Raw genomic sequence first — 23,691 nt, 5'->3', positions numbered from 1 at the left:
TCTTTAGAAGTTTCAAAATAAAATAATTGTTATTAATCATCTGAGTTCCAATTCCTGTAAAATGTAGATTTGGTTGTCATACTATTTTCCACTTATTCATATATATATATAAATTTCTGGCTCGCTATTCTTCAATTTATATTGAAAAGTATTTCTTGAGCATTTGTATATATTGTTACATATAAAAGTTTTATGTTCAGTGGCTCAGGTGAATATGTTTTCTATTGCATACCTGCCAACTCCACTTTTAAGATCATACTGACATATGAGGTATGCTTATTCTCCAGATTTTTAAAGTATATATTATTTTACACTTTAGTTTTAAATTTTGTTGTTATTTTAAGCTGTTTGTTTCTCTGCAACTAAGTAATGAATTTCAGATAGATTATAAATATATTATACTGTATCAAATTTTGTCATTAGACCTGTTTACAAGTGTAAATTTAGTCAACATTGAATTAGAGAAGTCAGTGAAACAGTTACATGGGAATTGGTACATTAATGATTTTGTAGCTGCTGTTCGTTTTGTTGCATTGAAGACCTTATATATATTGAAATTAACTGTAGATCATAGTTTATTTATTAAAATCTCAATTATTTTAATGATTCTAACATTGTTTTAAAGAAAAAGTGGTTAAACTTTGTATAATTGAAATAATATTAAAATTTATGTATGCAACACTGCTTTATATATGTTAAAACTGCAGACAGTGTCCCCCCAAGTGACTTGTAAAACTTCTGTAAAAAAATTTTATAATTCTAAAAATGGTTATATAATTCTTTACTTCTCTTATGTTTTTGCCAGTTGAAATTTTTGCAATATTGCATCCAAAGTAATGTCCTGTGATAACTAATTTAGTATATAAACTTCATAAATGTACATTCTCATATTTAAGTAAAAAATTTCTTAGAAAAATTTTAAAGGTCTTAAAATTTGTTGTATATGCTTATAACAACTTTATCAATAAAACTCTTACATGTTTAGTTCTTTAATCAATATTATTTTAATTTTTATTAAATATATTCAAATTAACAATATTCTTAAATAAAGAATGATCAGCTAACTATTTAACATTATAATGTTATGCTATGCAGGGAGAATAAAAGATATGGTTATTAAACAACTATAAAAATCAAGCCATCTTTTTAAAAATCAGTATAGACAATATTTCCCTTTTTTTTTTTTTTTTCCAACTTTCCTCTTATGAAATAATAGATATGAAATTTAGTTGATTTTTGTAAATGTCTTGATTGCATTTGGAGAATCAAATTGAGAACTCATTTCTCTATGTTATATTTGTTAGTTTCTGTATGTATGTTTGTAATTTGGTATGTAGTTTGTAGTTTTATATCTTTTTTAATTTTCTCTCTTTGCCGATAATTTTTTTCTTTCTTTTTTATTTAGGCAAAAAAACCCTTTCAAAAGGAAAAAACGCTTCTGCGTAGGAAATCAGAACTGCCTCACGATACATTAACTCTCAAGGCTCTTAATGACCATAAGCGAGTTGATGAATATCTTACACCTGCTCCCTCTGAAAGTATTTGAAAATAGCAATAATCTAGGATGTTTTTAGCCATCTATTAAAATTTCACTCAAGGTGCTCAATGCTTATTTACATTCCTGTTGAGCAGACATAAAAGTAAAAAGAAAAAAAAGACTTCTGCAACTTCCTGATTGGTTGATATTTAAAAATCAACCGTTTATTTTTTATTCTGAAGATGCAGCAGTTCAAAGACTTTTTTCCCATAGTGGATGACATATATGGAAAGCTCCTCATCTCACTTTTTCTTTTCTAACTGAAAGTGCAAATTGTATCTTTATTCAGTATGTTTTGCCTAAGTTTGATCAGACAGCATTAGTTCATGTCATAGCCTACACTAATACTCATTTATAATGTGTATGCATTAAAAATATATATAATGATTGCTCATCAGAGTCATTCATGTTATGAAAATTTTATTTCAGTGTCAAGTGTATGAAAATCATTATAAAGAAACTGTTAAGTCGTCCTTCTTATTTTCATTTTAAACAAATTTTTATATATTCTGGTATATAACAATGGTAATTGATTTTTCAGTTTTTATGTATTTATTGAGTAATATTAATATTGAAATAAATTCTAAAAAAATTGTGAATAAGTATGCGTAACTGATACCAAGATTGACAGTTTGAAACATCTTCTTTGAGCTTATATGTTTGAAGGAAATATTACTCAGAGTATGTTATTTTTATTGGTACTGCTCTTAGCTTTCTAATCAAGCTTATTGTTTCTAGTTCTTAAATATATTAAGAAAGTGATTTGTAAAGGTGTGACTTTTATTTAGTAAAATTATACCAACTTAAGAAAACTTCAGAAGTGAATTTTTGGTTTTTTATGCACTCTTTTAGTACAGAGTATGCATTCCCCCTTTTTAAGTGTTTCTGTGATATAATGGATAAAGACAGTTAATTCTTGATTTAATATTTTGCAATGAGTTTAGTTGTATTTTGCATAAATCTAGGAATCAAAGAAAAAATTTGATTATAATTTATCTTCAAATTAAAAGCACCTCTGCACTTTAAAACAATATGTTTTTTGCTTAGTTTCTTGTTGTATGTTCCAATATTTGTCTATTTCATCCATCATTTATCAGTTCTGAACTTGTAGTGCTCTTGCTTCATTTATTAACACTTAATGCAAGTTTCTATTATTCAAGGACTTGCATTGATAATCATGCATATCTCAGTCATATATTCATGTGCCATTTTAAGTCTTTATGAAATGTATCATCAGTTATTGAATGCAATTTTTCAGCCAACCTTACCATCATCATTAAGCTGGGGAAATTAAGTCTAAAATTTGCTGTATTGCTTATGACTCGTGTACAGTCTTGTGAATACTTTGAAATTAGTGCTTGATCTGAGAGGTGATTGTTTATTAAAAAAATTGAAAAGAGGAAAAAATGCTGAATATTTAGGTTTTCAAAACTGTAGGAGCTTGTCGATATTATGCTTCATTCAGCATTTTACTGTAAATATGCAAAACACGTTTGAATATTATATCTTGTGTTATTTAAAGATTTTTATATTGTAAGACTGCAATAGTAAAAATATTTTTTTAATTTCTTACAAAAGTACGTATGCATCCTAAATATTATGCTTTTTAATATCTGGAAGTAAAAAAAAAAAACTGATAGAGGTCTTCTGATTTCTAGTTTATATACATAATTTGATGTAGAGAGTATATTAAATGACAGTAACATATGAACATTTTTCACGTGCGGTTATGTAGATGGCACTTTGTTCAGCACATGTGTTAAGTATTGCTGTCTGTTCTCTTTATGCATAAGGAAAATTTTAGGATGCCACAATACAGAATCTAGTATTAAAAAAATATAATGCAGTCAAAACCTTGATTTAGGAATTGTTAAAGGACTGTTGAAAATTATCATTAAATTAAAGCATTATCATACTTCAATTTCAATTCTGTTATAAAATGCTAAATTTTTTATTTACATTTATCAGTTACCCAGCTTTCTTTATGCTAAGCACATATACAACAAAAATATTACTTGAAAAAACATTTTAATGCATAATTTTTTATATTTTGGGTTGGACCAATGAAACCCATTATTAAATTGGGTTTGGAACTTCTGATTTTTATAAACAAAATTATTATTTGTGTAATATTGTTGCATTATAATAAAAGTCCATGTCATCAAAATTTCTTTTCGAGGGGGGAGGTATTTATTAATAGTATTTAGTAGCAGTTACATATAAATCTGTTATTTTATTATTGTAATTTTATGGATATTGCATGCATAAATATTATGTTACTAATTTTTTGAACATGTATATATGTATGTAAAGCATAACAAAAACTTAATTACTTTTGATCAGATTTTTTAAATCTCTATCTACATTTTATCATGCAGTTGGATAAGGTTCAAAATATTTCTTTGAAATACAAGTTTATAAACAATCAATATTTTTTTCCTCTAAACTATCCACATTGGTAAAATTTTAAGTCTAGTAGTTTAACATGTAGTTGCTTGTTTTTGTTAAACTTTGTTTACATACTGAAAGTCTGTTATATAATAAGCTGGATTATTTTTGATATCTTGCCCTGTTAATTTTACATAATCATATTTCATACTCAGCTCTTTATAAATGGAGAATGTATATGTGTGTATATATATAAATACATATGGAAATATACATGCTATCTATGAAGGACCACATTTATTTGATACTTTGTAATAAGATCAGCAGTTAGTGTTACATAGCAATACAATTTCATTGTAAACAGTAGATATTCTGTTTCGAGATTTCTTTCATCTGTATGTAAATTAAGGGTTGTGGTATGACTTTTGGGGTTTGTAAAACAGATTTCACAAAGAATGTAAAATAAAGATGTATGTTTCTTTAGAATAACAATTTAATTAATAGCTTGCTGAAATTTGTGATGTCTGTTTTACCTGGGGGGGGGACGAAAATATATGACCATATATATATATATATATATATATTGCTGGTTTTTTTTCCCCCACATTTATTTTGTTTATAGTTTCTGAAAATTTGAAATGCTTTTAATTTTGTGTAAAAAATAATTTAAAATTAGTTTATATTGCAAAAAACACAAGATTTATTAGACTGAACTGTAGAAAATGTACATGTAAATTTATGTATCAAGAATTTACAAATCTTAACATTTGAAGACTGTAGAGATTTAATATCAAAATTAGTATTTCAAGAAATTGTGGAAATATGTAATCATTTACTGATTATGTTAGTAAAACATGAAGAGAAACATATAGCTTTAAAGAATCTTTGATACATTTGATTGGATTAAATGATATTTTTAAATAAAAAGTTTTTTTTTTTTTTTTTTTTTTTTAATTTTGTAGTACCTAATACATAATACAGTTTTATGGAAGTACTGAATAGCTACTGTTATATGTATTTGTTTTATATTCTGTATTACAACTTTATTAACAAGTGCAGAAAAAAGGAGACATCATATTAATCCAGCTATTGCATGTTGAATTTGCTAAGGTTTTTAGATGTTAGTAATTTAGTTTTTGTATTCATCTGTAACAAATATTCATGTATGCATATTTGTCTGTAGGGCTATAAAAGGACTGCTGTCAAAAATAATTCTTGAGGCCAGTTTCTGCAAGATAGACTTTAGTTCATTAGCTTTGGGACTATTTTGAATAGGAACTGGAAAATGTGGAAAATATTATTCAGTTAAATCATCAAAAATACTGTTAGTAACTCAATGTGAATGATGTGCAATGACTTCATTCGTAATGTTGAAGTTCGTTGGTTAACTGTTGCATATTTTTTTAATTGCTACGTAAGTCCTGCAAAAAGATTGCAGTACAATAAATTCATTGATTGTAAGAGAGTTTTTTTTTTTCACACTTTGTATCCTTATTCTGACAAAATAATAGTAAAAAAAAGGAGGGGGCAACTTTTATACAAAATTCATTTTATTATTTCCTTGTAAAATTTTATTGCAATATATGTAAAAACATGACTTAAAATAATTTGTTTTCCATAGAAGAAAATAAATGCAAAATTTTTTTTTATTATTTTGAAGGAAAATTGTTATTTATTTTATTATTTAGAAAAACAGTTTTACTATGTACCAAAAATTTTTAATCAAACTGGAAATACAAGATTTGATCATTTTGTTTTTAATTATTTTCTACGTTTATTTTTGCATCATAAGAAAACATATTTTACATTTTAAAATTTCTTACTTTTAAAGTGTTTAAAATTTTGATATTAGGCAATCAAAAAAAAGATGCCAATTTTGTCACTTTTCAAATCATTAAGTAGACACTTGTAATTTTACATACTATGTACTAAAATGAAATTAGCCTTTTAATTAACCAATGAAATAAATGAGACGAATTTTATATACATAATTAATTCAAAATATATAATTTTCTTTGCTCTTCATTAAATTTCAACATTTTGCAATTATTTTTATATAACTAAATTTAATACATAGACTATTATCCTTGATCTACCTATGATCCTAAACTTTTTTTAAAAATAAAGATCTAGTCACTTAAAGCTTAAGATTTTTAAAATGGGTGGGGACCCAGGATTATTTCTTAGATTATTCCTTTGACTGACAAAAGCAGTATTTTGCTCTTTCCTCTATTACATCTTCTTTTTCGCATAATAGTAGAAGATCATACTATGCCTTTCTTAACTTTGTTTCAGTGTAGTTTGAAGTTTTTAAAATTATGATTTTTTCCCTTTGAATGATTTATGAATTAGTATGTTCATTCCAGCTTTTTAATAGTTAACCTGACCTTGTATTTAGCTATTTTTAGTACCTCCCCATCTTAGTTGAAATCTGCTATGCTGTTTTATTAAATTTATTTACTGGGATAATAAGCTTCTGAAATCTATATGCATTGGATCTGAAAATGTCAGCATATTATGTATGTAAAGAAAATTAAATATTTAAGAATAATATCTAAAGAAAAATGTTGACTGTGTTTGGCAAGCTAAAAGCACTAAAAAATTTTAATTAATCAATTTATCATGAAAGAGGTAATTTCATTTTTAAAATTATTCATTGTATTACTTTACCCTCCATTTACGACATACATATATTTTTTCAATGTATTCCATTTGTGATAATTTCTATATATGTATATGCTTATCAGATTTTTGTAATCATATTGAATATGGTTAAAATATTTTTTATGTTTGATAACAACCATGAAAGCATGGATGATTAAATTCTTTTTACCAGCTCCAAGATAAAAGTGTCATCAGAACTTATACCATTAGATGACAGTAATATTGATTACACTTTCTATATTCAAAAGTTAATATTAGAATAAGAAGGCATAAGCATTGCTTTAGAAATGCTTCTAGTTTAATACATATATGGTGGACTGGATAATTATGAATAGGCTACTTGTGATAACCTTGTAAAATAGTTGAAGCTTCAGCTCTTAAGTTATTAAAATTGTATATGGGTATTGCATTAACTCAGAATTACTGAGTACATTTGGGGGGGGAAGATTCTCACTAAGTTATAGTCAGACTTGAAGAAATGACACATCAAAATTATGATTGTAATAATGTTAAAAAAAATTACTGATTGAACATATTAAGCTAACATAAATATTTTGTTTTTCCTTAATATTATTTTTTCAATACTAGTAATGTCTTATTGGGTGGAATCTGTCAATTTAACTTCTTAATTTTACCATATATTGTATGAATATCATGTTATAAAGCATTTGGTAGCCATAAAATTGAGTTGAACTTAGATTTTTATTAATATTTTGTTACCACGTAGTTTAAATCTCCTTATGCTTGTCAGAAATTAGACATCAGCCTCTTTCTTACATGAGTAATATAATAAGTCATAATAATCATATAATAAGTAATATAATAACTAGTCTCACAAAAATTTATGATTCTTAAAAACTTGACAGTATGTTTTAATAACAAAATAGCATGCAAAAGATGGAGGAAAATTCAAACAATGATGATTTCTCATGGGAAATGACTTTTGATAAATGGAAGATAACGAAGTAACACTGAAAATTTAGTAATTTACATGTGATCTCAAAATGAAATTAACATATAGTTAAAGAATATTGTGACTGGATCCTGAATGACTTATGTATATTATTTTCTGTATCATTTATACTGTTATGAATACTATTTCAATTTATCACTTTTTAATAGTATCAAATACAACATTCAGTGCCATGTACGCAAATACATTTCAGACTATCTTAGAAACAATAGTTAATTATTATATCTGTGATATGTGCAGTTGCATCAAATAGATCTTGCAACAAAGAATTCCTGTGAGCTTTTTTATTTGAATTACATCAAACAAAAGATTTTATTGAAAGATGGATGCTTGGAGCACAGGATGGATGCTTTGTGATATTTTTAAAATATAATACATGAGGAAATTTGTTACATTTATAACATTTAAAAAATTATTTTGAATGATATGCATAATGAAATGTTTCGCAAATTTCACACTCATACAAATTTTTTCCTTATGTTTTAGTGTAATTGCTTTATGTAATTCATAAATAAAAGTTTATTCTTAAATTCTGAAATTATAAAAATATGAGCTATGATGTCTCTTCTTACTGATATTTCAAATGAGATCTCTATTAACTGCATAATATCCACATCTTTGTATAAAATAATCTATACAATTGATGCTACACAATGAAATTTTTTAATGAATGTCTGGAAAGCTTTGCAAAAAAATTGTGAGTTGAGACTATTTCCAAAAGCAAATAATAAATCTTTTTAAATAAATTCTTTCGCCACTTCGCGCGTCTTGTTTTGCGGCTTCAGTGCTTCGCGGGTTTTTCCAAAATATTCATAAAAAAGTACAACCAAACAAAAAGATGAGTTGACTCAGAGCACATACCACAGGCTCTCATAAAGGCGCATGATTGGTTTCTGGTGCGACGTCGACCATTAAGAGTACGAGTGGATTTATCCATGTGAGTTGATTTGTCAGTGCATTATCACAGCCTCACCTAGCATATTCTCTTGTATCTCGCCAGTCTTGTCTATGATGTTGACTGTCTCCCATACTGTATTTTAGTGTTGTGGATAACATTTTTTATTAATTAAGTCCTTATAATGCTGCCTAAGCGCTGTGCCCCTGCAAAAGCTTCCTCCAGGGTGCCCAAGAGGAAGAAGATGATGACCATCAGCGAAAAAGTGAAACTTTTAGATATGATCAAAGAGGGCAGAAGTTATGCATCTGTGGCATGCCATTACGGGATGAATGAATCTACAGTGCGGTACATCAAGAAAGAGAAAGCAAACATCCACAAAACTGCTTCAGTAACCTTCAATAAAGAAGCAAAACGTGTGGTAACTCCGCATAATAACAGAATTATGTAAATGGAATTTGCACTGGCAATGTGGATTGCTGATTGCAGGGAAAAGGCAATGAGTTTGGACATTTATATAATCAGGCCAAAGCTCTCTATGACCAAATCTTGCCGATGACGTCAAGGAAGAGGCTGAAGAAGGTGCTGACGAACCTCAAGCCAGTAATAGTGCTGCCAGGAGTTATTTGCCTCGAGGACGATGCTTTTCAGCCAGCAAAGGCTTGTTTGAAAACATACGGCCTCAGAAACGTGCTCCTGTATGGTGAGGCTTCCTCTGCTGACAATGATGCTGCTTGTCGTTACACGGAGGAAGTTTCCTAACATCATCATTGAAAACTTGTTCTGCGAGGCTATCTCTCTGAACAGGTTTTCATGAACAGGCCTCTTCCAAAATAGGCATGGATGAAACATGCCTATTTTGGAAGAGGCCTTCGCATACATTACTCTTCAAGGCTCACAAAGACTCTATGACTGTCATCATGGCTGGCAATGCTTCAGGTTTTATGCTTAAGCCAGGCCTTATTTATAAAGCCAGAAATCCATGGCATTATAAAACAAAAATACTGCTCTGTTACCCATGTTCTGGATGCATAACTCCAAGGCCTGGACAACGAAAGCTTTGACCCTTGAATGGTTTCTCCATTGCTTCATTTCCCAGGTGAAGCTGTATCTGGCTGAAAAGGACCTCCCCTTTAAAGTTCTACTCCTGATGGGCTGTGCAGGAGGCCATGCAACGGACCTGCAATATGACGGTGTGCAGATAGAGTTTCTGCCCCCGAACACTACATCTCTAATTCAGCCGATGGATCAAGGTGTCATTCATGCCTTTAAGGCACTCTACACTCGCTCCACGATGGAGGGCCTCATCTCGGCAGTTGACGATGCCAATGACAAATTCACCTTGAAAGCATACTGGCGCAGTTACGACATTGCCTCATGTTTGTCTAATATTCAGCGAGCATTAAAGGACATGAAGAGCGAGACCATAAATTCTAGCTGGAAGAAAATATGGCCGACTATCCAGGCTTCACTCCTGAAGAAGTTCATCACTCATCGGTGGAGAAGGCAGTGAGACTGGCTCTCATAAGGAATAAAGGATTTGTCGACTTGACAAAAGAAGACATCAGTTCCTTTATCGATTGCCACTTGGACCCACTAACCGATGAAGACCTCCTTGAGATGACAAAGTCTGCAAGTGAAAAACAAAGAGGAAGATGAATAAGAAACTGAAAAGTGTGGCCTTACCCTGGAGAATCTGCAACAATTTGCACAAGTCATTGATGACAATACGGTTCAAGCAGTCGTGTTGATGGGGGTTATGTCCTTGTACAGGGGAATTTTCAAGGAAAAGAAAAAAAAAGACAACAACTACCCATCACCATGTTTCTCTCCAACGCAAAGCCCCCTGCTCTACCATCAGCACCTCCAGCAGAAGTCTCTGAGTGAGCCTAAAGCTTCTACGAGTCGAGTGAGAGCATGTCTGACATGAACACAAGATTATTCGCCTCTCTCAGAAAACAATGTTTATTACTGTATAAGTTTTTGTAATTAACCTTATTAATAAGTACTGACACATTTAAGTAAATATGTATACTGTTGTAATTTTTGTTTTAAATGTGTAAAGTATAAATACTGTTTACATATTTAAAACATTCGTGTACCCGCAAACACAAAAATTCTTGGAGACAAATCCTACTTCACAGTTTTTCAGCTTTCGTGGAAGGTTCTGGTCCCCATTAACTGTGAAAAACGTGGGATCACTGTATATATAGATATGGATTTTATTTGCTTATATAAAATATAGATTTTTAACAGTGTTGATAGAAAGAGGGGAGGGCATAATAAATTTTATATTCATGAAAAAAAATTTATGGATGCCACTTGTTGTCAGTGTTGTTTTAATGTAGGTAGTAAGTGTAAGGTTTTTAAAAGTTGCTTAAACGTTATAGTTAAAATGACTTACTTCCTAAGTACTAATATATTTAAATTATTAGAAAACATTATGTATATAAAAAAAGTTTAATACAGAATTTACATTTGATTTAAATTTCCACTCTATACTGAATACAGAAAATATCTCAAAAATAATGTACAATAAATTTTATTGACAAGCGTATTTGCAACATTTTGATTTATAACACATTAATGAAATTAAAAACATTAATGTAATTAAGTTATGTGTATATTGAATAGGATGTTACTTCTGGCTTATTAAATAGGTTGAAATCCTTCACTTACAGGCATATTTATCATTGCTGTGATGATAGGAATACTTTGCCCTTGTTTTAATACGAAAACCTATTTGAATGAAAAAATTTAAAACTAAATTTTTTGTCATAAAATGCAATAGTAATTAAGTCAAAAATCATGTATAATTCCAGCATAACATCACTAAAATAAATTTTCAAAATAATGTTGAATAAAATAATCTGTTGCCCATTGAGTATATTTTGTAAGAACCTATTTAGTATATTTTATACATAAGCCTTTTTCTAGAGAAGGGAATGAACAGAAAAAATGTCATGCAAAGAAACTGCTGGCAGAGGGGAGGGAAATTGTAACAAGAAATGTTATCATAAATTTAAACTTAAGATAAAAACTCAGGCTATATAAGATTTAGAAAGTCAACACATATTTTAAAAAATTTTTAGGATAGATAATTTTCTACAAGAAGCATCAAACAAACATGACAAAATTACTATATTTAAAATACGAGAAGAAAGAAATGATGAAATGAAAATAGAGTTTAATCTGAGTATTATGTTTTATAATATTTAAAGAAAATTTTAGAATTTGGTGCATTTTCAAAAATTAATAAAACAAGTTTTTATTGAACAAAATATTTGTAAATACTGTGTTAATGGATTTTGCTGAAGTAAAGGCTTAGGAGATTTTTAAATAAAATCCAAAAAACAAAAATTTATTAGAAATTGAGTTTTAAACCTGGATTTTATTTAATATGTAATGGCTTAATTTTAAGATTTGTAATAGTTTAGAACTAAAAATAGCAAATTGGCAAATACAATCTAATATCTGAGATGATTCATTATGGATCTTAATCTCTATTTAAATTTATTAAGAGTTTTGTCAAAACTTTTGGATAAAAAGTTGAATTTTGGTAGTTTTAAAAATGTCTCGGGTTAGATACAGGACAGGATACCAGAATTTGTCATTGGTTGTACAGGTATAGTCCCATCATATTAACTGTGTAGCTGTGCTCCAATTTTGATGGAGAACATCCCTCTTTTCCAGCAATCTAACCACTTGAGAGGACTCTCAGCTTATTTATATTTAGGATACCCACATACTGCACAGGCACTACACAACATCCATGCCTGCACTAAGATTTGATCCCAGACCCATTAGTTTAGCAGTGCTAACTTCTATTCATAACCAGAGTGAGTTAAATGTAAGAGGCATAGATTAGTATAATAATTGACATTTCTTTTCAAACACTTGTATTTTTTAGTTTTATTTTCAAATAGCAAAATGACCTTTTTTTTTTTTTTTTTTTTTCTTTCCCATGTATACTTTTGACCACCTTTCTTAAAAACATGTTTCTTTTGATGATAAGAAATGAAAAGTGTGGCCTTACCCTGGAGAATCTGCAGCAATTCTGCAACATGGCAAGAGCAATGCAACAATTTGCACAAGTCATTGATGACAATACGGTTCGAGCAGTTGTGTTGATGGGGGTTATGTCCTTGTACAGGGGAATTTTCAAGGAAAAGAAAAAGAAAGACAACAACTACCCATCACCATGTTTCTCTCCAACGGAAAGCCCCCTGCTCTACCATCAGCACCTCCAGCAGAAGTCTCTGAGTGAGCCTAAAGCTTCTACGAGTCGAGTGAGAGCATGTCCGACATGAACACAAGATTATTCGCTTCTCTCAGAAAACAATGTTTATTACTGTATAAGTTTTTGTAATTAACCTTATTAATAAGTACTGACAAATTTAAGTAAATACGTATACTGTTGTAATTTTTGTTTTAAATGTGTAAAGTGTAAATACTGTTTACATATTTAAAACATTCGTGTACCCGCATACACAAAAATTCTTGGAGACAAATCCTACTTCACAGTTTTTCAGCTTTCGTGGAAGGTTCTGGTCCCCATTAACTGCGTAAACGTATTTTTGGTAAAATAAATAATTATTCAAAAAGCTTTGAAAATTAACTTGCATAAGTCTTCAAACGTTTTGAGCAAACAGTTATATTTAATGAAAATAATGGGGCATTAACTATATTGTTGGATATCCTTTAGCTAAAATTACAATTTTCATGCTCTCTCATATATGTAAACAGTATATATCTTCATTAAGGATGTCCATTTTGTTCCATTCCTTCATAAGAATTGTTTTTAGAACTTTTAAAGAAATATCATGTTTCCTTATTCTTTTTTCCAATTCACTCCATATATGCTTGATATGATTTAAGTGCAAACAATGTGGAGGAATTTGATTAATTTAGTATAATAAGTACAGGCGAGTATTTAGGGCTGTACATTTAGTATTGTTATCCTGATAGAATTTGAAAGTAATTTACATTTCAGGTTTTCATTAAGAATATACAATCAAAAGTCGTTAATTCGGACACCCATAATCCGGAATGATCTATAATCCGGACCTCAAAGCTAAAAACTGTCTGCGCATGCGCCGCGTTGACGCGTGCGCGTAAGACCTTTTACGACTGCGCATATGTGTGTGCGCAAGCACAGAATACGTTTTCGCCTGCGCGTTTTATGTATAAGCTAAAATTATCTAATTATCTATTTCAGTTAATGTTGATGATTGTGTTGTTCCTTAATCTTTGAATTGAATCCGGCTTATTATTTTCTGCAGACTGTAAGAGCACTACTATAAAAGTAAACTTGAACTTTCAATTATGTCAAATAGAATTTCCGATTCTGGAGCTCCCAAAGGATCGTACAAAACGAAAGTATGTTTCGTTGTCCATCAAACAAAAAGTAGAATTGCTGCAAAAAATGGATAAAGACATGAAGAATGTGACAGAGAGGTTAGTGAAAACGAAAAAATTTCGATTGACAAGTTAGTCGGTATTCTCGGCACAGCAATTAACGGGACTTGAACAGCGGAACTTTGTAACTGAACAAAAAATTATGTCTGTTTATAGAATTAAAAAGAAAGTATTATCACATAAAACGAAGCAAAACAATTTACATTGAAAGAAATGTTTAATAAAGTAAACAAATAAATATTAAGTTTTTTTTTTTTTTTTTTTGGTAAATTTTGATACCCTTTAGATCATAATTGTTCTTTATTTCATAAATTACGGTTTCATATTTTTAATTTTAGAATTTCTGCATGCCATCTTACGAGATTTAAACTGATGATCTATAATCCGGAATCGCCGAAGTCCCGACGAGTCCGGATTAACGACTTTTGACTGTATATAGATTTATACTAATGTGTATTATTTTTTACAAAAAAAAAAAAAATTCCCTATCGCAAAGACACTCAAACATCCCCAAACCATTTAGTCTTCACCCCTGTGCTAAAGAATAGGCAGTACAATTTTAGTTCAAATCTTCATTTGGGTTCTTCCCATAATAATTCATCTGTTGGATTCAAATACATTATTTTTTGACTCATCTGCATACATAAAAATTGTCCCAATATGAAAAATATTTGTTTACTGTGGATTCTGCGAATGGCATACGTATTTTTCTTGTTGATGAAGAATTTCCTTGCTGATCGTCTATGGCAGTGGTCGGCAAAATATTTTGTCAACAAAGACAGTTATCAACAGCTCAACGATAGAAATCTCTTTTGAGAGCGAAGTTTTTAAATTATATAGGTAGGTATATTGTTATTTACTTAATTAGGGTACTCTTATGCTGGCTTTTACTAAGAATGTCTTCAATCTGATCAACGTACGCTCACTGCGGTTGACCCTTTTCCAACTCTCCCATTCACGCTTGTCTTGTATACTCCTTTCGTTCATTATCTTTATATTCCAAATCTTCTTAACATACCTTTCTCAATACTACCTCTATTTTCACTCCCAAAAAATTAACTTGAAACTTCAACTTTTAAGTCTTAAGTAAACGATACAGGTATGTCGAATAAAACTAGATACTATACTTCATAACTATTTATTGATAAAATAAAATCGTAAAGTATCCAAAAACTTAAATCTCGATAATGACGAACAAACAGTGAACAATGGCCTTGCTTTTGTTTTGCATCTCCTTGGAAAGGTTCTGTAACTCAGGTTTGTATGTTATTTTTAATTTTAAACATGATTCCAAGTTCTCGTCAATAAGACAACTTCTCAATTTACTCTTAATAAGGTTCATGCTTGAAAGTGATTGTTTATATGAATATGAAGACCCAAATAAGGAAAGAATAGCAAACGCTAATTTTTTCAGCTGATTATATAAGTGAGGAATACTATTCTATATGTTAAAAATCAATATCTTCCTACTCCGGGTCTTTTAAAACAGATCACTTATGCTGTGAGCTAAGCTCACATTTGTTTTTCTCCAGTGTTTCTGTATCAGCGCTAAGACGTTCAAATTTCGAACTCCGTAATTAATTTTTTTTACATTTTGACTAGTAATTGGATTTAAAAGTTGCCGATGTCAGTATTAAAGAGAGAAAAAATTCTCTTGCGATAGTTTTAAGAGGGTTTTTTTTTTTTTTTTTTTTTTTTTTTTACTGAGAAAAACTTGTTTTGAAATAGCAAATGTCAATATCAGAATTATTTTCTTGACGATGCTTCAACAGGCTGGGAAGTTTCTTTTTCAAAATCTTGAGCAAAAGGAGTGAATTTGTTTTCAAATGAAATAAATTCTTCTAACATCGAAAAAATTGTGTTTCCTCTTCCCTGTAGTTTATGATTTAGATGAGACAAAACGTCTATCATGAAATTTTGTGGACCCCCTGATCGTTCGTTAGTTCTGCGTAGACTCCAACTGCCGTAGTTTGTACGGAAATTCATGAAAAACTACGAGCTACGAAAAGTATGGCAAAAACTACGGATTTTATAGAAACAGAATAGGAAAACCAGCGGAAACAACTAATTCATGCGATGATTACCTGAATATTCGTGTCATCATATATCACGTGTTAAGTGCATTGCTGGTTTTGAAGAATAGCCAATCGTAGATCAGTAACTCCAATCGTTACTGACTTGCCAATAGTTCTCTGGCAACATCTGTCTACTTTGTCTATCTTCCAGGTTCGTTGCTGCTGCGTGTTTAGCTTGCCCTCGGCTCCATTGTTTGGATTGCCATCTCGTGGGGCGGAGTTTGCCAAATAAAGAAAAGCGCGAGTTTAAAGCTCTTCAGATTTCTGCAGTGAGTAACGGAATTTTCATAATGGGACATATCAGTGGAGGTTCCTTGTAATATGACCATCGACACAGCAGCCAATGTTACCATCATTCGAAAAGATTTGCCTCAACAACTGAGAGGTAATCTCATCTGGTAGTCGCCCTACGTTACAGTCCAGACTGTGTCAGGCGAGAAGATCGACATCGACGGAAAAGTAAACGTTAACATCACGTGTAGAAGTGCCACCTACCATCACACGGCATAAGTGGCAGAGATTATAGACCCTTGGATTCTCGGATTGTACTTTCTAAGGAAATACAATTTTTCCTTAGACTTTAAAAAAACGAAATGCAGCCTTTGATGACATAGCCCTATTCGGAATTAATGATGAAGGAGTGAAATCTATCCACAGAACTATTGTTCAAGACGATATCACAATACTCGCAAGAACAGAGTTTACTTCCTGGATCCATACCCGATAATAGAAATTCCCGCTACGGCATTATAGAATATTCCAAGAACTGTAACAGCCCAAAAGGTACTCACACTCGTCGACCTACCGTTGTTCCGGTGAGAGTTGCCAACGTTATTGAAAAGGCGAGAGTTATTAAGAAAGGTGAAATGGTTGCAGCATATACTCCAGTGACCAGCGTTAAACAAGACATTAACACTGCAGAATCTGTGTCTTCAGAGAGCATTACATCGGAGTTATTGTAGAATGCACAATTAAACGATAAAGAGAAGAATGATGCCGAACATGACATTCAAGATCTTCAAGATGTTTACTCCCGTTCGAACTAGTTTGACGCGACATAGAAACGACACCGGTGCTCATTCACCAATCAAGCAATATCCAAGACGTCTACCGATCGCTAAAAATGAAGAGGTACGAACACTTTTAAACGGCATGCAAGAAAGCGGTGTCATCGAGCCTTCAGCAAGTCCATGAGCATCTCCCATCGTCCTCGTCAGAAAAAAAGACGGTTCGACTAGATTTTGCGATGACTATCGGCGGTTCAGAGGTTAAGAAAAAAGACAGCTAACGTCTTCCTAGAATCGACGACATTTTGAACACTCTTTTGGGAAGCAAATGGTTTTCCACGCTCCATATAATGACTGGATATTAGCAAGCAGAAATACAGCCTGATGACAGAGAAAAGACAGCATTTACTAGGGGGCAAGAACTTTGGCATTTCAAAGTGATGCCGTTTAGTCTGTGTAATGCGCCGGCAACATTCGAACGCCTCATGGAGACTGTTTTGAAAAGTCCTTCCTACAAAGCCTATCTGATATACCTGGATGACATCATCATCATCGTCGGAAAGAGTATTGAACAACATCTAGAAAATATTAGAAAGGTACTCCAGATACGAAAAGATGCCGATCTAAAGTTGAGTCCCGCTAAATGTAAATTAGACAGGAAGTGACTTATCTCGGACATGTCACCTCTGCTGAAAGTTTGTGCACGGATCTTGAAAAAGTGTCAGCAGCTAAAGACTGGAAACATACCGAAAATGTCCATCAGCCGAGAAGCTTCCTAGGGCTTTGCACCTACTATATAAGATTCATGAAAGACTTCTTCCATCGCAAGAGCCCTTTACAAGCTGATAGAGAGGAAGCAAAATTTCTTGTGGGCAAAAGAATGTGATGATGTATTTAAGAACCTGAAGGAAGCTTTAACATCTGCTCCAATCCTGACGTATCTTCAGATCGACAGACCTTTTATTCTCGCCGGGGAGGCGAGCAATGAAAGTGTCTGTGCTGTTTTGACCCAAGAAATAAACGGCCAGGAACGTGTAGTGGCTTACTGGAGCAAGTGACTGTTTAAACCGGAGAGGAATTACTGTCACCAGGAAAGAGTTGCTCGCCATAGTTAAAGCCTTCTTTCCAAAAGTTTCACTCAGTCAAAGAAGCACATCGAAATTTTATACTCAATTTTTCACTGGTCATGGACCTTTTAATACATATCTCTTTCGATTTGGACTACGTACGACTGAGCTTTGTTCTTGCGGGGAGTTGGGAGACCCTGAACACTTTATCTTTCACTGTTCATTTACTAAAAAACTTCACTTGAATAAACCTTTAGATCAACACAGGCCAAAATGGGCTGAATTGATATTAAAAAACTAGTGAGAGTAAGAAATTTAAGGAAATTATGCTTTTCTGTCAGGAATTAAATTTTTCTGTAAATAATTCTCTCAGATCATCTCTATTGGGAGTGTGTAATTGACTTTCAGCGATTGTTAGATTTTTACTGCATAATGATAATTGTTTAACTTTTTGTGTTTGATGCTTATTATTGTTCAGTTTTGTTGTTTCCACTACTTATGTTACTGATTTAAAATTAGAAATGGTTTTACGTAGAACAGACGTATCTGACATTGAATGTATCTATGCTCTTATAAATTGTAACGGTTACTTGTAGCCTATTACTTTCTTATATTGTACAAATAGTCGGTTTTATTTGTGAGGCAAATAGTATTTGTTGTATGGTACTGAAATCGTTCTTAATCATATATATATCATGATTATTTTGTTCAGTTTTGCAATTGTTAATTAAATTTAACAGAAAATTTTTGTGACAATTTTAATTATTTTGCATTTTTAATGCATTCTTTTGTAATTGAATTGATTCGCTTTGGTGAATTTGATAGGCATTAATTGTGCATTCTATTATAAAAATTTTCATTCATGATAGTTATTTTATATTAATTTTCTTTACTTTAATCTTGAATGCATTTTGTATTTGATTTTGAAATTCTGTAAAATTTTATGTCGGCATTTTTCTAGTATTGCATTTGTCTTAGCGATGCCAGCAAACCTAATCTAGAATAATTATTTTGTATACCTTTTTGCACTTTTCTGAATTGAATAGTTGACCTGTTTTTGTGAATTTTATTGGTTTTACTTGAGTTCTATATTGTAAAATGTGCATTTAAGGCAGTATTTTATAATAATTTTCTTTGACTTATTTTTGAATGAATGTGGTTTTTGAATTGGAAATTTTTCATATCTTTATGTTGGCTTTATTCTTGTACTATATTTCTATCGCGTTGCCAGCAAACCTGATGTAGAGTTTTTATATTACTTGGAGTGGTTTTGTTTTTAAACCAAGTTTATGTTTTGTATTGTAATAATATCTCAGGTTCAGTGTATTTTATGATGATATTGTTCAGTTATCAAAGTTATTGGTTCTTAATTCTGAATTCATATGAAGAAATTTTATTTGGCAGTTTATTATTGTCTTAGTTTATCTTTATGCATTTTTTTTTAAAATTGAATGGTTCTTCTTGATATTGTGAATCTAATTGAAATTAATTGTGTATAATACAGTAATGGATGTATTATATTTTGTTTGTTTGTTTGTACCATAGTTTTTATTTAAATTAGTTGGACTCAGTTTTGAAAGTATTTCGTATTTTCAGTACAAATTATGAAAGTATACTCGGTTTATTGTTTGAATGCTATAGGTACTACTTGTAACATGCTTTCTTTAGGTCTATTAATGACTATGCTACTTATGTCCTTGTGTTCTTGAAGGCCTTGTATGCCACTGTAAACTTATTCTGCTTAGTTATAATAAATAGCTTCTGGAGGCAGGGGCTTTAATCTGTGTAAGGCAGACATCATGTCAGCTAGGTAATGGAGCCCCTGTTCTCTGGTTAACAGTTAAAGCCGTAGAATATTTCCATCATTATATATACGGCAGAAAACTCCTGCTGCGTACGGATCGTGTACCATTAGCCTGGCTTTTAAATTCCAAGAATCTTAAGGGTCAAATAGCCAGGTGGATACAGAGACTCCAGGAATATGACATTACTAAGGGGTCATCACACGTAAACGCCGACGCCCTGTCTAGAAGATTTTGTCCAGAAAACTCCCGATATTGTTCCAGGGTCGAAGCGAAATACGAGCTGGTTAATCCAGTCGCACGGTAAATTACATCAACATCGGCTGATCAAGACCAGTGAAGTGACAAAAAAGTCAGGAAAATCCAGCTGGAAGAAAGCGACATTAAACCGATAATTGATTTAATGGAAACCTCAAACAAAAACCTAACTGGCAGGAGATTTCGAGCTTTGTCCAACGACGAAACAATATTGGACTCCCTGGGATTCACTTCATACTTGCAACGGCGTCTTTCACCGCAAGTTCGAATCGGATGAAGCAAAAACATTCCAGTGGCAACTGATACTTCCAAGATCCCGGATCACGAACGTCCCTAAATAACTACATAGCAAGCCAACAGAAGGCTACTTCGAAATAATGAAGACTTTGCACAGAGTTCGACAGCGCTTCTATTAGGGTAATGAAAAGGATGACGTGCAAAAGTGGTGCCGATCTTGCGATGCTTGTGCGGGTCGGGAAAGACCGCAGAAACGCAGCCGATTCAAGCTGCAACGTTACAGTGTATGAACACCGTTTGTACATATCGCCTTTGACATCTTAGGACCTCTGCCACGAACTGCTGATGGCAACAAATACATTCTCGTTGTCATTGATTACTTCAAGTGGCTTGAAGTATATCCTATTCCTGACCAACAAGCTGTCACAATAGAGGAGGTAATACTACAGCACTAGATTTCCAGGTTTCGAGTGCCTCTTCAATTACATTCCGATGAGAGAAGGAATTTTACCTCGGCTGTAAACAAAGAACACTGTAAGCTACTCGGCATTGACAAAACCCAAACGACGCCCTTACATCCCCAGTGGGACGGCACAGTAGAGAGGTTCAATCGAACCATCTTTAAAAACCTCTCATTGGTGGCATCCAGAAACCAACAGGACTGGGACAAGAAGTTACCATTCTTTTAACTGGCTTACCGCAGTGCTGTCCACGAGACTACCGGCTATTCCCCCTCTCAGATGCTCTTCGATGGTGACCTTCGTCTGCCTCGTGATCTCTTTTTTGATCGCCCTTTAGATGCGCCTTCATCGCTTGAGGAATGCATCTAAGATCGCCAGGCCCGGTTTAAAGTGATGCACAATTTTGAACGAGAGCAGAATTTTGGTGACGGAGATGATGAACACCCGAAGCCCAGAGCTACTGGACATCGATTCAACGAAGGAGACAAGGTGTGGTTGTGGAATCCGACTCGACGAAAAGGACTCTGTCCGAATACATCCTTCTTTTCCGCTGTGAGTGTTGGATTTCAAAACAGTGTAATCTGTATTTACTTTACTTTAATTTTATACTTTTAATTTTACAATACTTATTACTTTAACTTTTTGGCCACTAATAATTGTTGTTAGTTTGCTTTCTTGGAAGTGGCAGCAGGGCAATTCATAGAATTAGGAAAATATGTTTCTGTATTTAGTTAGGCTTATTGAAGATTAATTGTATGTTATATACCTGAGTGATGTTTTATTAAATAAATTAATACTTTTGAATATAGTAGTCTCTTTAGAGTCCTTGATACGCTGGTAGCGTAATAGTTTGACGCGTAAGCGAACATTTTAAAGGTACCCTCGGCGGGACATAAGAGACGTTAGTTTGGAATTCTAAAGTATAAAAATGGAAGCTAAAGAAGCTATTAAACTTGAAAGGAAGATTCACAGAGCTGCTTTTACAAAAGCCTTCAATGTTTTAGAAGAAATTTTAAAGAAAAGTAACATAAATTCTTCTGAATTACAGTCGGAGCTTAATGTTTTTGTTTCGAAAGCTGAACGTTTGGAAGATACGCACGTACGTTATCTTAGCACACTGTCCGGCAACGAAATTGAAGCAGAATTCGATGTTATTGAAGACTATCGTGACAAGGACGTTAGAATCGAAACTAAAGTGAAAGATATTCTTCAGAATCTACAAAATGTAAGTACTTCAAATTTAATTTTGAATGAATCTGTGAATGAGAATGTATGTAAACGTACATTTAAACTTCTAAAGCTTGAATTACGAAAATTTGATGGTGAAATTAAGGAATGGTTATTTTTTTGGAGTCAGTTTGAAAAAATTGACAAAGATACTACGATTTCTGATAGTGATAAATTTCAATATTTATTAGAAGCGACTGTTGAGGGTTCGCGTGCAAGACAGGTTATAGAAAGTTTTCCCCCTACATCTGCTAATTATCCTAAGGCCATAGAATGTTTGAAGGCTCGTTTTAGTCGAAATGACTTGCAAGTGGAAGTTTATGTGAGAGAATTGTTGAAATTGGTCCTGAGAAATGCAAATTCTAGTAATTCCTGTAATAACTTATGTGCATTATATGATAATTTGGAACAACAAATTCGGGCTCTGGAAACCCTTGGCGTTACTAGAGATAAATGTGCTGCATTACTTTATCCTTTAGTCGAATCTTGCTTGCCTGAGGATTTCTTAAGAGCCTATCAAAGAAGTGCAAATGTTGACCATGGTCCAGACCCAAAATGTAGACTGGACAGTTTATTAAAATTTTTGAAATCAGAAGTAGAATCCGAAGAACGCATAAGTTTAGCTATGGCTGGTTTTGGTTTGAAGAACGAAGTGACCTGTGGGATTAAATCTATTCAAATTGTTCACGATCGACCATCAACGCCAGCAAGTTTGTTGAGTGCTGATTCTCCCGCTAAGAAGTGCGTGTTTTGCTGCGGAAAACATGATTCATTTAATTGTTTTAAGGCTCAAAAAATGCCATTTTCAGAAAGGCAAAAACTCTTAAAAGATAAAGGGCACTGCTTTAGCTGTTTAAAGGCTGGTCACTGTGCAAATAAATGCAGGAGTTCTGTTAAATGTGCAATTTTCCATAAAAATCACAGCGTAATTATGTGTTTAGAATTGCTTAAAAATAAAACAAATGTTAAGAAGCCTATGTTAAACAGCAATGAAAAAGAAACTGGCAAGGAAGAAAGTTCTGTAAATCTTTCTAGTATTAGCAACACACCACAAGTACTTTTGCAAACCCTGAAAGTAAAAATAATTGGAAATAATTGTACACTTTGTGTTCGAGCTTTATATGACACAGGATCGCAAAAATCGTATTTAAGGAAGGATTTAATTTCTACTCTAGGCCTGATACCTTCTAGACAACAGATTTTAAGCCACGCCCTTTTTGGAGGAAAACGAACACCTGAAAATGTGTATAGTGTCTACACAATTAAGCTAAAGAGTTTAGACGATAATTTTACTTGTACTTTTGATATTTATGCGCAAGATACAATTTGTCATGTTGTACCTTCTGCCTTAAATGGGTCATGGATTAAAGAGCTCCAGTCCATGAATATACCATTTTATGACACTGAAGATTCATCAGGTCCTGTTGATCTTTTAATTGGTGCAGATGTGGCTGGTCGACTTTTCACCGACAGAAAAATAGTACTTTCTAGTGGTATTGTAGCCATAGAAACTTACCTGGGCTGGACATTGATCGGTAAAACATCAGTGAATGCTGAAAGGGAAGATACGGCGATGACGGTTGTAACAATGTTTGTGAAAGATGCCAATATTCCTGACCTTTCTTCCTTGGACAGCTTAGGAATATCCGATACAGTCGAAGTAAAATCACGAAAGGAAAAGG

At 32.3% G+C, this 23,691-nt stretch overlaps 2 protein-coding genes across 6 annotated transcripts in view; one reads left to right on the top strand and one right to left on the bottom strand.

The window, feature by feature from the left end:
• The window catches only part of LOC118198470 (serine/threonine-protein phosphatase 2A 56 kDa regulatory subunit gamma isoform-like), a 130,035-nt gene extending 124,649 nt beyond the window's left edge, over window positions 1–5,386 (top strand). For both annotated transcript variants that reach the window (XM_085825491.1, XM_085825492.1), the window contains one exon: window positions 1,406–5,386. In XM_085825491.1, the coding sequence (XP_085681617.1) occupies window positions 1,406–1,546 (141 nt within the window). In that variant the 3' untranslated portion in view covers window positions 1,547–5,386. The remainder of the gene's footprint in view (window positions 1–1,405) is intronic.
• Window positions 5,387–10,898: 5,512 nt separating this feature from the next.
• BBS1 (Bardet-Biedl syndrome 1) overlaps window positions 10,899–23,691 on the bottom strand; it is a 177,076-nt gene continuing 164,283 nt past the window's right edge. For all 4 annotated transcript variants that reach the window (XM_085825486.1, XM_085825490.1, XM_085825489.1 and 1 more), the window contains one exon: window positions 10,899–11,196. In XM_085825486.1, coding sequence (XP_085681612.1) covers window positions 11,110–11,196 — 87 coding nt within the window. In that variant the 3' untranslated portion in view covers window positions 10,899–11,109. The remainder of the gene's footprint in view (window positions 11,197–23,691) is intronic.

Source organism: Stegodyphus dumicola, chromosome 10, assembly GCF_044657685.1.
Source record: "Stegodyphus dumicola isolate Sdum_Otavi_A_Nest chromosome 10, ASM4465768v1".
Taxonomy (NCBI): Eukaryota; Metazoa; Arthropoda; class Arachnida; order Araneae; family Eresidae; genus Stegodyphus; species Stegodyphus dumicola.
The sequence above is the reverse complement of the archived record's forward strand: the minus strand, read 5'-3'. Positions and strand labels throughout refer to the sequence as shown.